Source organism: Vulpes lagopus, chromosome 13 (assembly GCF_018345385.1).
Source record: "Vulpes lagopus strain Blue_001 chromosome 13, ASM1834538v1, whole genome shotgun sequence".
Classification (NCBI taxonomy): Eukaryota; Metazoa; Chordata; class Mammalia; order Carnivora; family Canidae; genus Vulpes; species Vulpes lagopus.
Window position 1 is genome coordinate 5,333,758 of NC_054836.1, and position 16,101 is coordinate 5,349,858.

The 16,101-nt window shown below is 43.2% G+C and overlaps 1 protein-coding gene, 1 non-coding gene and 1 pseudogene across 2 annotated transcripts; 1 reads left to right on the top strand and 2 right to left on the bottom strand.

Moving 5' to 3' along the window:
* Positions 1-10: 10 nt before the first annotated feature.
* On the bottom strand, positions 11-12,159 carry TSGA13 (testis specific 13). The gene is made up of 7 exons (XM_041728115.1): positions 12,128-12,159; positions 11,461-11,539; positions 9,315-9,386; positions 8,692-8,898; positions 3,372-3,511; positions 2,690-2,817; positions 11-336 (listed from the first exon to the last, which is right to left on the bottom strand). The coding sequence occupies exons 1-7, from the start codon at positions 12,157-12,159 to the stop codon at positions 176-178; spliced, it is 819 nt and encodes a 272-aa protein (XP_041584049.1). The 3' UTR covers positions 11-175.
* LOC121475176 lies at positions 12,029-12,135 on the bottom strand. Its single transcript, XR_005983645.1, has one exon. It is a non-coding gene; the product is annotated as a U6 spliceosomal RNA (small nuclear RNA).
* Positions 12,160-14,331: 2,172 nt separating the features above from the next.
* On the top strand, positions 14,332-15,082 carry LOC121475075 (annotated as a pseudogene).
* Positions 15,083-16,101: the final 1,019 nt, after the last annotated feature.

Sequence of the window (16,101 nt, forward strand, 5' to 3'; positions counted from 1 at the left end):
GTCCGGGGTCCGGGGACCGGGGTCCGGGGTGGGGCCCCGGGCCCCCCGCCCCCGGCGACCCGGCGACCCGGCGACCCTGCAGCGCGAGCCCGGAGCGAGCAGAATGCGGCTTTATTCGGTGGGCGCGCCCTGGACGGCGACGCGGGAGACCGCGGCAGGCGGCCTGGAGGGGTTTTCACTCGAGGACAGGGGCCTTCTTGGCCCACTGCGGGCCCTTCCGTCGCGGAAGGCGCGGTGCTGGCTCGGTGCTGGCGGCTTCCTCGTTCAGGAGCGACGGAAGGCTCAGCGGTGCCCGGACCGCCCCGGGGGTCGGCGTGTCACTCCCCGACTTGGCGACTGCAACAAAGCACGGGGCCCCTTGGTCAGTGTGGGTTTCCAGAGGGTCCAGAAGGACGTGCAGTGGGAGGCAGGAGAGAGACCCCCTCGGAGGGACGAAGGCAGGCCTCTGCTCTTAGCCACCGCGGACCACCGCGCCCAGCACCGCGCCCAGCACCGCGCCCAGCACCGCGCCCAGCACCGCGCCCAGCACCGCGCCCACGCTTCTTTACACTCCTGGATTCCTTGCGTTCATCAAAGCCCGCCGGCTCAGAGGCTTCCCGGTGTCATCCCCCCCTTTCCAACGATCCCACCTGCAAGCACGTTGACACTTAGAGAACTCCCAATAAGGTGCATTCATACTCCTCGTAGCCTTCTAAAGTGTGTGTGGTTTTCAGGTTCTCCCGTCTGAGAGCGTAACTAAGAAACCGTCTCTACCTTTGGCTTCAGTGTCATCACTTGATCCAGATTCTCTTTTAACCTCTGCCTGTACTTGGAAGCTTCCACCGTGGGCTCTTCTTGCTTCCATCCCTCCATACTTTTTTGATGCATTATGTCTTGCCAATATCTCTTGAATCTGTTTGCTCCTTCCCACTGCTGTCACCTTGATTCAAGCCCTACCGTCTATCTCTTCCAGGGCCCCCTAATCAGCCCCCATCGGGCTATGGCCCCCATCTAAAACATTCTCTGGGTAATCTTTCTTTGGTTGCCTGGCAAACATGGAACGTGACTGGCTATTGGCAGAACGAGGGTTTGCTGGCAGCCCCTTTTGCTTGAAGTGGACACATTGTTTCAACTTCACAGCCCCATGGGCTTTCTTTAGGGAAAGCATCAAAAGGGGCCCTTTACACAGTAAAGTAGGTACTCAACTTTTCTTGAAGGAAACTGTAAAGTCCCCAGAAATCTACTAATTGCTACAGACAGATATTAAGTGTTCTGTTTAGAAATGTGGGGACACCTGGGTGGCTCAGTGGTTGAGCGTCTGCTTCCGGCTCAGGTGGTGATCCCGAGTCTGGGGATCAAGTCCCGCATCCGGCTCCCCTCAAGGAGCCTGCTTCTCTCTCTGCCTCTGTCTCTGCCTCTCTCTGTGTCTCCCATGAAAAAATAAATAAAATCTTTTTAAAAATCTTGAAATGTAAGTAGGATAGAGCCTTAAAGGTTCATGCCCTTGAAAAATTAGAGAAATTCTAATCTAGATTAGATTCCAGATTCTAGAGAAATTCTCCCCCCCCCAAAAAATGATTTAAACCAAACTGCTGATAACCTACATATAGTACCATTTAAGATTTAACTCCAACTTTACTAAATGTCCTATTAACTGTTACGTTCATCTTCTCTTGCTTCTAAAGTTCCAGCCTTGCCTTGGTGAAGGGGTGGAATTTCCCTTGAAGGAAATAAATATTCCTACTTATTTATTCTCGGGCTGGGGGTTGGGGGGAAGGGGAAATACAGTCTTGGTGCTTGAAAAGTTTCAGCACTACTGGTTGCCCTATAAATGTTAAATGATTGATAACACGTAAGGAGCATTCTTGTTGCATTCCCATCCATAAAACCTTATCACAAACCCCTTCCATACTATGTCCTGCCTCGACCCCAAAGAAACTCATTAACCTCTGAAACCCACAGACTTATCCCTTGGTCCTTCTAGAACAGCTTTCCGACAGCTTTTACTGTGCTAACGTGGGGTGGTGCATAGATAAATATTTTAAACTTTAATTATTATAAATTATTATGAACTTGATTAAATATATGTCGAAAAAACCATGTTATTAGTATATCAAACCCATGATGTAAATGATATAGTATTAGGAAAGGAACAACAACAAAAAACCTTTTAAAGAAAAACATTATATAAGCCAGAGGGCAAATAATACATCAATGTGGCCAAAACTATTAAGACGGTAGGTGATGTCATTTGGGAAACACTATGCTAGAGCTTTCTTGAAATGTAGGGGTCTTAAAAAGAGAGAAGAAATTTAAGGGTTTAACAGGGTCCAAAGCCTAGTATTACTCGGGCCTCTTAACAATTCTTAGCTTCCAGGCTACAAGGAAAAACAGTCTCCAGAACCTCCAGGAAAGATGTTGATTTGTCCTTATCTCTTGTCCCCAAAAGGTTGTCCCTCCTGCCCACATCTCAGATGTGTGTAAGCCTTTGCTTTGAAAGAAAGAACCTGGGTGGCTCAGTAGGTTAAGCATCTGCCTTTGGCTCAGGTCATGATCCCAGAGTCCTGGGATCAAGTTCCATTTAGGGCTCCCTGCTCAGTGGGAAGTCGGCTTCTCCCTCTCTCTCTGCCCCTCCCCTCTGCTTGTGCTCTCTTTCTCTCAAATATATAAAATTAAAAAAAAAAAAAAAAAAGGTGGGAGAGAAGCTTACCATCTTTCCTCATATCTCTTTTACAGTCTGAAGCAAAGTTGAGCTGGGGGCACATTTTTTTCTGTTTCCTCAAAGCACAGACCTTTAAATACTTCCCTTCACTCTTGAAATCATTGTCGGTGGAAAACCTTAAGAAAGAAAGCTCATTTAGTAGATCCCAGGGCAGGGGGCTTAATGGAACCAGTCACTACACTCTGATCCTGGGGGAGAAAAAAGGACAGTCACTACAGGGTGTTCTTTGGTTTGGAGTGGAAGGGACACTTCTAAGAACCTAGCATTGTAAATTGGTGAAGGAACTCTTAAATCTCTTCTCTCCCCGGATTAGATGTGAGCTGCTCCTGTAACAAGTTTCAAATGAAATCTCTCGGCTCATTGTTCTTAAGCTACAGCCCTTCACATGCACTGAGAGAAAATTTTGTTCGGTGTCCTCTCATAGATCTTTGAGTGCTTCTTTTCACTCTTGAAAATCATTCTCAGTGAAAAACCTTAGCTTTGCATTATTGTCTCTTTTCATTAGGGTATAAATGAGGTTGAGGGTCATGTAGGGAAGCTGTCTTATTATTATGCCGTTATAGATATTTCCTACAATTGAAAAGCTTTTGTTAAAGTGTGATGAAAAGAGATTGTAACATGAATAAGGAGAAGATAGGAAAGAAAATGAGTACAAGAGCCAGGACTTCACCTAAACCACTGTTCTCGCTGGGATGTAGGATCCTCCAACAGGGTCACAGGAAAGGTTGGTTTCAGCCCAGATCTTAACTTTTTTTTCTGAGACATCAGGGGTAGGCAGACAGTCCCAGGAGGTTTATGCTGATAACTTTCCTGCAGCAGAGGAAAGAAGAGTAAGTGAGGGAGCAAACGGAACTAATTTCCTGGACTAATCTTCAATTCCCCTAAAATGATGCAACAAAACCTGCCAGAGAGGGAGGTGGGGACTGAAACCAAAAGAAAAGGAAATGGTTCCCTGAGTGGGCTAAGATAGTAGACCCCCTTATCCATGGAACATACATTCCAACACCCCCAGGGGATGCCTGGAGCCATGAATAGGACCAAGCCCTAGATATATACTCTATTTTTTCCTATACATCCATACCTACGATAAAGTTTAATTTATAAATGAAGCACAGTGAGAGATTAATAATAAGCAATAAAATAGAATAATTACATTGAAATAAAAGTTATGTGAATGTGGTCTCTGTCTCTGTCTCTCTCTCTCTCAAAATAATGTACTGCACTGACCCTTCCTTCTTCATGTGATGATGTGAGATGATAAAATGCCACATGATGAGATGCAGCGAGATGAGTGACATAGGCATTGTGACTTATCATTAGACTACTGCTGAAGGAGGATCATCTGCTTCTGGACCAGGGTTGACTGTGGGTAACCGAAACCACAGAAAGCTAAACTGCTGATAAGAAGTGCATACCGTATCCATTTGTGTTGTTGCTGGAGGACATGTCCAAAACCTGGTCAGTGTCTTAAGTAATTGACTGGACTTGCCCAGTGGCCCTTTGAAGTGAATGGCAAAGGATGTTACCCAGTTTTGAGAAGGATTCAATTAGTGAATCACTTAGGAAACCAAGCATCTGGTAATAAACTGGGAAAGAAATCCATGGGACTCCACCTTCCTTTCTCAAAGATGACTGCCTCATTCACCTTCCATTCTCTGTCTGCAGTGAAAAGGTCAGGGAACGGGATGTTTTGTGAGGCAATAATTTCACCATTACTAAAGGTCATAGAATCAAAGGCTTTAAGAAAAGATCTCAAAGGTCACCCAGTCTAACCATCTGACCTTTTTATCCCCTCCCAATATTACTATCAAGTGGTCAATCTTCCTGTTCCTAAAAACTCAACCTATTTCCTCTTTGCTCAGCTGTTGGCCATCTCCCTGTAACTTCTACCTTGTAGCCCAAAGAGAACACATCTAGTGTCTCTTGCTTGGGGTCCTTAAGGAATTTAAAGAGATCCACCACATTCCTCCTAAGCTCATTCTCCTGTCTTAGGCTCAATATTGCAAATGTTGTGAGCTTTTCCCCATGTGATCTGGCTCTGGGCTCCCTATTCTCCTGCTTTTTCCTATTAACTCATTTGAGAAAACTACTGTTTATGTTTTTCCTAATGTGTGGCAACCTGAAATGAAAGCAATATGCTAGCAACAGCAGGACACATCCCATCACCTGGTTAAAGTCTCTGTTCAAATGTCATCACCTCTTCTGAGAGCCTCGTCTAACTACACTTCTAAAATTGCCCATCACACCCATCATGCTCCATTCCCTCATCCTGCTATGTCATGGCACTTATCACATTATATAGTATCTGTGTGATTGTTTGCTTGCTGATGGTCTGTCTACCTCATTAGAATTCAACTTCATTTAGGCCGACTGTGGTGTAGTCACTGATATATCCCTATCACCCATAGCAGTACCTGGCACAAAGTAGGTGCTCAATAAATACTTGTTGAATCAATGGAAGTATAAATGAATGGCCAGACTGATGAAATGACACATTCTGAACTTCCTCTCACAAAATTTTAAACCCTCCTAAGAAAAACCCCCCAAAATGCCTGTTGAACTGTGTCTTTTAAATTCTGTACTCATTCTCTTTAAGCTCTTCCGGTTGGTTTCTTTTTTTAAGATTTTATTTATTTATTTATTTTAAATTTTTTTATTTATTTATGTATGATAGTCACAGAGAGAGAGAGAGAGAGAGGCAGAGACACAGGTAGAGGGAGAAGCAGGCTCCATGCACGGGAGCCCGATGTGGGATTCGATCCCGGGTCTCCAGGATCGCGCCCTGGACCAAAGGCAGGCGCTAAACCGCTGCGCCACCCAGGGATCCCTTATTTATTTATTTTAAAGAATTGGTTCTTCCTACTTTTTTTAAAAAATATTTTGTTTATTTATTCATAGAGACACAGGGGGTGGGGGTGCAGAGACACAGGTAGAGGGAGAAGCAGGCCCCATGCAGGAAGCCCGGCATGGGATTCCATCCAGGGTCTCTAGGATCACACCCCAGGCTGCAGGCAGCGCTAAACCGCTGCGCCACCAGGGCTGCCCAGCTCTTCTGGTTTTAAGGAACTTCTGTGTTTAAATTACCTCAATAAATAGAGGTTTTGCTGTAAGAGTGCATGTGTCTAGGAATTAAGACACAGCTAACACTCTGACTATAAGAAGAGCAGAAGTGTTACCAGAGCTGGACCTCGTGGCAGAAAAACAGGAGTGGAAAAGTATTTGCGGGGCGTGGGGGGGGGGGGGTGGCGCTGCCTGGGTGGCCCAGTTGGTTAAGCATTTGCCTTCAGCTCAGGTCATGATCTCAGGGTCCTGGGATCAAGTCCTACATAGGCTCCCTGCTTGATGGGGAGCCTAATTCTCCCTTTCCCTCTGCCTGTTGTTCCCCCTGCTTGTGCTAACTCTTTCTCTGTCAAATAAATAAAATCTTCTTTTAAAAGGGGGGAAAGTTTTTGGAATCCAGGACAGCACTAGCTAAGGATTACCACAGTGAGTTGGGTCCTCACCTCTGGCACCCTATCAGCATGTCTCCTACATTCTTCCTGTTTGTTTCCTTCTTTCTCCGCCATGTTCACTCCCTACCTTTACTCTGTATTTTCTTCTACCTGTAACTTCTGCTTATTTGTTTCTATTTCCCTAGAACTTCAGCTACTCCTCCTTTTCATGGTCCCTACACTATGCTCTTCCTCCTGGTTTGATTTTTTTTTCTTTTTTTTATGGCCTCTCTCTATCTGTCCTTTCAGCTTCCATTCCCACTGCCTTAATCTTCCCCTTTCCCAGCTCAGATGCCTGGAAGCAGGATTGTGATCGGTCGAGGACTTTGGGTCGCTGATATGTTGGTTGGCTTTGGTGTTGGTTTGGTTTTTGGCTTTTGAGGGGTTTCTTGTTTGTTTTCATTTGGGGATACCAATCTACACCACGGGGTACTGATCAGCCTATGAATTTTGCTTCACTGGGTCTGCCTCCTCCCAGGTCCCAGCTAGTTGTACAAGGGCATCCTTTTCTTCTTGAATGGTGGTAGGACCATTTCACTTAGAAGGGGCTGTGAGGATAGCAACCACTGTGACAGACATGTCTGCTCTGTTCTTCAATTTGCCTGCTGGAACCTACCCCTTCTTATACACATGCCTGGGCATAGCAAAAGAATGCTTCTTTTGTATACTATCTTAGGCTCACTAAAGACTGTTACATTTGTGTAGCACAGAAAGGGGGGTTGCAGCATGAATATGAAAGAAGTGTTCTAGATATTGGGCCTGTCCCTCTTCTTGGACTTGTTCCAGATCGCCTGTAGAATTCTCATGGTGTCACTCTTTGACAATCAGTGCCTTAACACTGTCTATTAATACAATTTGGCTCGTAGCACAATTTGCTCATGAATATGATCAGGTCCTGCATTTGATTTGGAAGGCTCAGAAAGTGCCAGCTGTTGGGAGAAAGCTCTTCTTACATCAAGCTACACCATAGTCTTGTATTTCCTTCTCTACCTTGAGTAGAACAACCCTGGCCCGGCAGTCATTCCTCTGTCAAGTGTATATTACCCATAACCATGAGAATTGACCACCGAATTTATGCTCAAAGGGCACAAATCCTGAGACCCAAGAAACCATAGGCAGTGAATTTGTTAACGAAAGCACATTTAGCATGTATCATTGCATGTTAGCATTTTACCCTCTGTTTGGAGAGGAATCTTTTACTGCCATTCATCTAGGAACTAAGGAAACACAAACCAGAATTCACCACATTGTACTAGAAAGGGTCTGTCTTGGATAATTTCTGTGATAATTAGATTCTTTTGTTTGCACTTTCACTTACTTCATTCAATTTCTTCTTGTTATAGTAGGCCTGCTCTCAAGGCTGTCAAGATCTTTCTTAAATCCTGATTCCTAAACATCTTTTAAGCTGATTTTCCTCACTTCCTCTGCTTTTGATATAGTACAATTCTGCAGCACTTCTCACTTTGATTGTTGTAGCAACATCACGACTTATCTTTCTGATTTGCATCTCTTCCACAGTGAACACATCTTTTCTCCCAGCCTCCAAAAACCGTCTTTCTAAAATGCCAGTTTGATTATACCTTTTATGTCTCCCCCCTTTTATTCTTTCATATCTCCATGAATGCACCTCACTTTCTCCAGTCTTCCTGGAGATAGGGGATATTTTCCTCTTCTTTTGTGAGGAGTCACCTCCTCTGTAAAACCTCCCTGATTACTCCCTTCCCCCAACAAAGATACTAAGTTCTATTCTGTTCTGTTGTTTTGCATATTCTTTTATTATCCATATATCCTCCTATAATAATTTTTATGTTTCTCATGTATTGATCAGTGTCTCCTACTAGACTCCAAGTTCCTTCCAGATAGAAACTGTCCTGAAAGCATCTTTATATTTTCATTCTTTGTTTCATGTGTGTTCAGCAATTGTTTATCACATTGAACATGAACTTCTATCATGTAGAACCGAGTCCCAAACATCTGCCTGCCATAATAGTAAATGCTCCGCTCTGTTCCTCTCCCCATCTCCTGACACCCAGAAGGAATGATCCTGACACCCAGAAGCAATGAGTGTAAAGGGTAAACCCTTTACTAGTTTCCCATTTAGTTATTTCTGTTTCTCATTCCTCATTTCCTGGCTTATCCTTTGCTACTTTATACTCAACTAGGAAGCCAGTGGCTAGATTGCCTTTGGTTAATTACAAACTAAATGTCTTTGGCCAGGAGGCACAATTTCTAATTAGGACCATGCAATAAAGTTTCATGACACAAGCTTGTACAGTTCTGGTTCTGAGTCTTTCCCAGGCTCTCCAGATTCTGTGTGTGTGTGTGTGTGTGTGTGTGTGTGTGTGTGTGTGTGTGAAGTACATGGCAAGGACTAAGAAGGAAGAAGCTTGCTCCTGAGCACCATCTTCCACCATGTTAACTTAACTCCCTTCTTCAAGCTAGCTCCTAATTCCTCAAGGACCTTCCTCAGGGTGCCAGATGTTTCCCCGGTGCCATTACCTTGAGCGGCAACTCCTTGGAAAAGTATTTTGGTGCCATGTCCTTTCCTTGCTGGTCAATTGGGCAGGGAAGTGGGTTGTTGGTCAGAATCAGTAAGGTCTTATCCTGATCATACTCTGCTACTTTTAACATGAAGCTTCTGATTTTCCTGTTTTGAGCCAGGAACCTCTGCAAAGCAGTGGACTTCAAAGGCTCATAGTACCAGGCCTGAGCAACACAGAGGTTTCCAGAGAAACAAAGGGATTAGATCCAGAGAAGATGAAGAACTCAATTAATTGGCTTGTCTTCTGCCTCTGTAGGGAAGGGACAGAGGTTGCACCTGTCCTTCCATCCCCACCCCACCCCTGCATGTGCAAGCTCGTGCTCTCCCCCCTCCAAAAAGAAAAAGGAAATCAGTTGCAGGGACCACCTTCTTCCCGGTTCGTCCCTTGTCCCTCACCGTCAACCATATTCAGCACTGCCGTTGGCACAGTGTCCCAGGACAGCTCTGCATCTCTGTCCTAGGAGCCTGCGTGGTCACAGATGCTGGCAGCACTGGGAAGCAGGGTAGCAGTGGCACTGCTGCTGGATCTTACTCTTAGGGAACCCCGGGGTGGGCGGGAATGGATATTTTCTCCACCTACCAAATTTGGATGGATTGCGTAATGCTGGAGGTTCTTCGGAACAAATTTTGATTGCCAGACCACATCACAAATCTAGAGACAATCATTGAAATGAGTGGTTTCAAGTTGCACCCAGCCTCAACAATATTCCATTCCTCACGTGCCCTGAGTCGGACTAAAAACTGGCCTCTGATTTAAATGAAGTGAGGACAACGCTGTGCTTCAAGGTTTGTATCCTGGGATTCTGGAATGCGGGCCACAGCAAAGAAAACTAGGTTCTGAGGTGTCCTGATGGGGAAGCTTGTACATGGAAATGTGGACCTGCTTTATGAAGTCAGGTAAAGCTGTGAGAGGGGAGTGGATAAGGGCAGCATCAAAGTTCAGGTGGGGACAAATCACTCCAGGGCATCACACCTCTTCCTTCTGCCTTTTTCATTTTTATGGGAAATCAGGTGAAAATCAACATGGAAGACACCCTCTCAGGAGAAAAGCAAGTTATAAAAGGGCAATAACCTACAGGTTGTAGTGGAAGGAAGCCCCAGGGACCATTGCCTGCCGAGATGGAAGCAGACATGGAGGAAGGGAGAAACAATGGCGCATTTGTTTTTTTTTTTTTTTGGAGTATTTCTACAGTATGTGATTCTTCCAGAAGAGTTACCAAAAAATAACTGAACATTGGTAATACTTCTGTCTGCCACTCTGCTGGTGGATGGTGCTGGTGACTGGCCGACCGTTGGAGTGTCGCGTCTGGTTGTGCAGTTGCTGGGCCTCCTGCAGCTCCTCTGCTCAGCCTCGTGTTGCCTGGCCTCTAGCTCAGCCCTAGGTCATCCAAAGATGAGTCAAAGGGATGAGGACACCAGGAGATAAGAGCTCTGAGTTCCGGCCTTTGGGCTGAGCATAATTAGAAATCAGAAGTGGGCCCAATCCTGTATTTAGATCAGCATTTCCAATGATTGCCATGCCCCTGGGGAAGGTGATATGGTAAGATGGGGTGCAGGTAAGAGAGGGAACATGAAGATAAAAGGTAAGGAAAGCAGGAACATGAATGCAAAAGAGGGAAGAAGTAAGGATGGGACAGAAAGGTGCAATGAGGGGAGCTGTCATGGTCTGGAGGGAAATGCCAGGAGCTGGCAATGCCCAGGGGTTTGGGGGAGCCGACCAGGAGGAAGACTATCAGAACCACACCATATGTTCCATTAGGAACAATGAGAAGAGATCCAAAGATGCAATGATTTAATTTTATTACCCTTTTGGAAAACTGAGGTCCTTTTGTTCAAAACAAAGATATATTATGAATAATCTGCTTTGGGGGAGGGAAAAAATGAATAATCTGCTTCACAGCTATAATATACATTTGGAAGCATAGAAGTCTCTGAAAAATTTTGAGAAAAAGATGTGAAGACTTCTTTTGTAGGGTTTTTTTTTGTTTGTTTGTTTTTGAAAAGGGGGGTGGTGGGGAGGAGCAGAGGGAGAGGGACACAGCGAGAATCTTAAGCAGACTGCACACTCAGTAGGGAGGGATCTCATGACCCTGAGACAAAATCAAGAGTCAGACACTTAACCAACCGAGCCACCCAGGTGCCCCAGTAGGATTTTTTGTTTGTTTGTTTGTTTGTTAATTTTAAAGGAGAAAGTCTCTGAGGAAAATGTTTCTAATCTTGAATTTTTCTGAGGTATTGCATCTCGGTTCCAAATTAGTCTACAGCTATTGACTAAAGTGTCAAAACTGACAACAGTATCTAAAGTGGAATGTGAAAAAAATAAAATAAAATGAAGTGGAATGTGTTTTTAGTTGAATTATACTATCCAGGCTGGTAAAATAAAAGTTGGCCTGGAAAATTCACTTACATATGAAAATAACCTGGGGAAGCAACCGAGCTACCCAATGGAGTTTTGCTGCAAGAGGTGGCTATAAGGTCTAGCGAAGTCAGGTTTCTAAGATAGGTTTACAGTCCCTGGCCTCTAGCCCTGACTTGCGGCTGATATGTCCCTGTCTCTTTTCTAAGTCTCTGTTTCTCTTTTACAAAATTGGGATAAGATAACCTTGCTCTCTATATAAATCTTGACTCCTTTTTGCTTTTCAGCAGGAAGTTTGTGAACCAACTTATAAAGTACTCTAACTCCAAAGAAAGATTGCACATAAATATTTGCTAATGCTCTTTCTTACCTCATCATTATCAATCTCTATTGCTTTTTCAAATTTAACTGAGCTGGTTCCTGGAATATTTGATTTGCTGTTTTTAAACCTGAAAAAAAAGCAGAATATCCAACTGCATTTTCTTACTCCGAGCTCTGGTCATGTTCTCAATCTCCCTCAACAAAGTTTGGGAGCCTGACTTAGAAGAGCCCAATTTGACTGATCACTAATTGAATATGTATGTATAATAAAGAATAGGATTCATTATCCAGCCTGCGTGCTGGGGGAAAACAAACCTTCAGTTTTAAGAGTTAAGCAAGTGGGACCTCTTGGAGACATGATGACATCTGGCAAATTGAATTTTTCTGAAATAGCAGTTTTAGACAACTTAAGGAAGTGTCTTAATAGACTGCTTAAGGACATTCCTTTAGACAACTGGACATTCATAATACCTCTAAAGACCACCCACCTACTATTTTGAATGCCTACCTGCCTATTCTTCTCCACAGGAAAATAACTCTACCTTTGCCAACAACTGATTCCACAAGAAGGGATATTATTAGTGGGAATTCACACTAAATTTCCAATTCTTTTTTTTTTTAATATAGAACACTGCACAAATTTGCATGTCATCCTTGTACAGGGGCCATGCTAATCTTCTCTGCATCATTCCAATTTTAGTGTACGTGCTACTGACATAAGCACAAATTTCCAATTCTTAATTACCATGCTTGGATTACTGCTCCCTCTTGTACCCAATCATATCTAGGTTTCTCTATCTAGAACTAAGGTGGTAAAAACTGTCAATGGCAAATAATCTTATCTTTGTTGTTTCTCTTACTTTTTTAAAAATATATATATTTTATTTATTTATCCATGAGAGACTCACAGAGAGAGGCAGAGACATAGGCAGAGGGACAAGCAGGCTCCCCTCAAGGAACCCAATGCAGGACTTGATCCCAGGACCCTGGGATCATGACCTGAGCCAAAGGTAGATGCTCAACCACTGAGCAGGTGTTCCTGTTTCTCTTACTTTCTAATCCCCTACCCAGATACCAGTTCCTTTTGGAGAAAAGAGAGAGTCAGATGTTGCGATATTTAGTAAGAAGGCATTTTCAATTCCTTGACTAATTTTACTACACCCATTTAGTGCCTGAACATAGTGAAAGATGCCCATCACTAAGATTGGGCTAATAATTAAAATAAGTGGCCTACTTCTTCTTTGGAGATAGTTCCTATTTGGGTATTAAACTAGCTTACATTAAGTAGGAGCCTAGGACTACCTGAAGTAGATCTCTCTCCTCTAAAAATGAGGGTGGCAGTGCAAGGACCAAACTAAGAAAAGTAGAAATAGCCAAGCTATGTAGCTGGCAGGTCAACTGCTATAGAATGGTACAAATCATCCCAAATCTAGTATCAAGTCTCTCCAAGCATGGCTCACTTCCATCTATTGCTGGCTACCAACTTCATCATTAACTCAGGCCAGAGATCTTAAAAATAGTCTCAAGGGGAGCAGGTGACACATTGTGGATAGACTAAAATAAGTTCATCCCCACTTAACATCTTAAAGTTGGTACCCTTTTAACTGTCCTCTTACTTTAAGCTATCTCATAATAATATACTATAGTCTTTATTATAACACTTTTCAAAACACTTCTTTATTATTTCAAAGGCAGCATGGGATCCCATATACTCTTCTTTAAGACTAATTTAAAGCAAATTGCTGTGGGAAAAATGTTCCTTCAGCCCAGTAGTGTCAACAAGGACAGTCTGGTACTTTCCTTTTGATAATGCTACTCGCTGCATAAAACACAGATCCAGATCTGGGCTTTAACCTGAAGACAGGCAGTCAATTAGAACATTTTTAATGAGGTCTAGTCTACTCTGGGACTAGACCTGTTTAAAGTGATATGGGCTACAAATACATTTGTATAAAATGGTATTTATAACTTAGTTGGGCAAACAAAACTACATACTTGGTGTGTCTCTTTTGGCCCATTGCTGTTCACTGCTAAGTGGGCTGATCTGAGGCAAGTATTCACCCAGAGGCCAAATTCAACGTCTCCAAATAGTCCACGTTCTGCAGGGGCTCAATTCAATCCATTCCTTCCTTAGCACACACCATGTGCCCAACCACATTCTTGATCCTGCATAGGAAACAAAAGAAGACTGGTAGGTGCTGTTCTGAATGCAGAAAATGCACAAGACATGATGACCTTTGTCTTCAAGAACTTTGGTACCAAATGCTGGGGTGGATGGTGGTGTTGGAGGTGGGGAGGGAGAGAAAGTGACCATTAAATGTGAAACAAGAAGGATGCCTGGGTGGCTCAGTGGTTGAGCCTCTGCCTTCAGCTCAGGGAGTGATCCTGGAGTCCTGGGATGGAGTCCCTCATTGGGTTCCCTGCATGGAGCCTGCTTCTCCCTCTGCCTATGTCTCTGCCTCTCTCTGTGTGTCTCTCGTGAATAAATAAACAAATAATTTTTAAATGTGAAACAAGAATGACAAATAAATGGTAATTATTGGTAAATAAATGGTAATAAGTAAGTCATTTCATCTCCTGGGGAAGATTTCCTCATATATAAAATGGAGAGAGTTAACCAAATGATTTAAAGGTGATATTCTAATTTCTTTAGAATACATAAAGATCTGAAATAAAATTGATTCATGGGCCGATTGTGGGAGAAAGTTGGAGAGCAACAGCTTCCCCTGTGAAGCTGGGGAAAGTGTGTATGTGTTGGTGTGGGGGAGAAAGTGGCAGGGAGCTGCTACCTTCTTTGATACAGACAATTTAAAAGGGAAGCTAAAAGTTGGTGATGTACAAGCTACTATTTAGAGAGGTCAGTGAGGCTTGGAGGGATGTTTCCTAAAGAATGTGGGGCTTGAGGAGGCAGCGGGGGAGGATGGCGGCGGCCGTTCCACAGCGGGCCTGGACCATGGAGCAGCTGCACAGGGAGCAACTACCCAAGAAGGACATTATCAAGTTTCTACAGGACCATGGTTCAGATTTGTTTCTTGCAGAACATAAGTTATTAGGAAACATTAAAAATGTGGCCAAGACAGCTAACAAGGGCCATTTGGTTACAGCCTACAACCATATTTTTGAAAGTATTTCAAAGGTACTGAAAATATAAGTAAAGTGTCTGAGCAGGTGAAAAATGGGAAGCTTAATGAAGATAAACCCAAAGAAACCAAGTGTGAAGAGACTCTGGATGAGGGTCCACCAAAATATACAAAATCTGTCCTTAAAAAAGGAGAGAAAACCAACTTTCCCAAAAAGGGAGATGTTGTTCACTGCTGGTATACAGGAACACTACAGGATGGGACTGTTTTTGATACTAATATTCAAACCAGTTCAAAGAAGAAGAAAAATGCCAAGCCTTTAAGTTTTAAGGTTGGAATAGGCAAAGTTATCAGGGGATGGGATGAAGCACTCTTAACTATGAGTAAAGGAGAAAAGGCTCAACTAGAGACTGAACCAGAATGGGCTTATGGAAAGAAAGGACAGCCTGACGCCAAAATTCCACCAAATGCAAAACTCATTTTTGAAGTGGAATTAGTGGATATTGATTGAAATAGCAATGCTTCAGATATAAAGACATTAGCAACAATAAAACATGGCCTTGAAGAAACTTATGTAACTAGAGCGTAAGGGGAGAGTCAACTGGAAAATTCAAGAACTCAGATATTGTTTACCCAATCCCCAACTTTTAATATATGTAATCCATCATAATTCCTTAAAGTTTGAGATATTTTACTACAGCTGTGTAAAATATTAGTTAAGGTGAAATGACTTTCCTTTTACCTCATGTTGTAAACTAAAAGGCTCAATAAAAACGTATTCAGTGTCTTGAAGAAAAAAAAAAAAAAAGAATGCGGGGCTTGGGCCAGGACCTTGTAAGATAGTGTGTCAAGTTGCCTACTTAGAAGGTATATGTTGCTGTTGTTTTAGGTAGTAAAACAAACATGTAGGATGGGATCGAATTATAGGGGTCTTGGCAATTAAGAAGAACTTTGATGGGCCTATCAGCCCAAGCTCCTATAAAGCCCACGGGTTTGGAGAAAAAATTGTGTTAGTGTTGATAGTGCCAATAAGTGATTGTTTAAGGTTTATATCTAGTTTGATTGTCTAGACATAAACCCTAAAGACAATCGTCTAGAGTTTATGACTAGTCTGAGCTAAACTCTGAAAGTCCCCTCAAGGGGAATAGACTAATGAGCTTTTCACCCTTTTCTCACCTTTAGTTTACTGGAATCGTGAGTCCAATTCATGTATATTGAATCTACAATAAATAGAAGCCATCAAACTGAGAGGTACAAATCTTGGGCTGCTTTTCTGCAACTCAGGGTGGAAAAAACAAAATCACACAAACACAAGAACTACATCCGAAACAAAAAAGGGAAAGGTCTGGTGTACAATACCTTGAAGGACATCAAGAAACCCTATTTCACTGAGGAAGGGGTGATTCCTTGGCACTGAAACTTTCCATTTTGATGTGTCTTATCCTTTCCCTGATTCTGGAGGAGACACAGGAATTGTGAAGAACAGGCAATCTAGAATGCTGAAAAGTTCTATGTTGGTGTCAGCACAAAGACATACTTAAGATCTGCTCCACTGTGCTCCAGTTCGTTTTTCTAACCTATGACTTCCCTATACACACCCTGACCTTGTC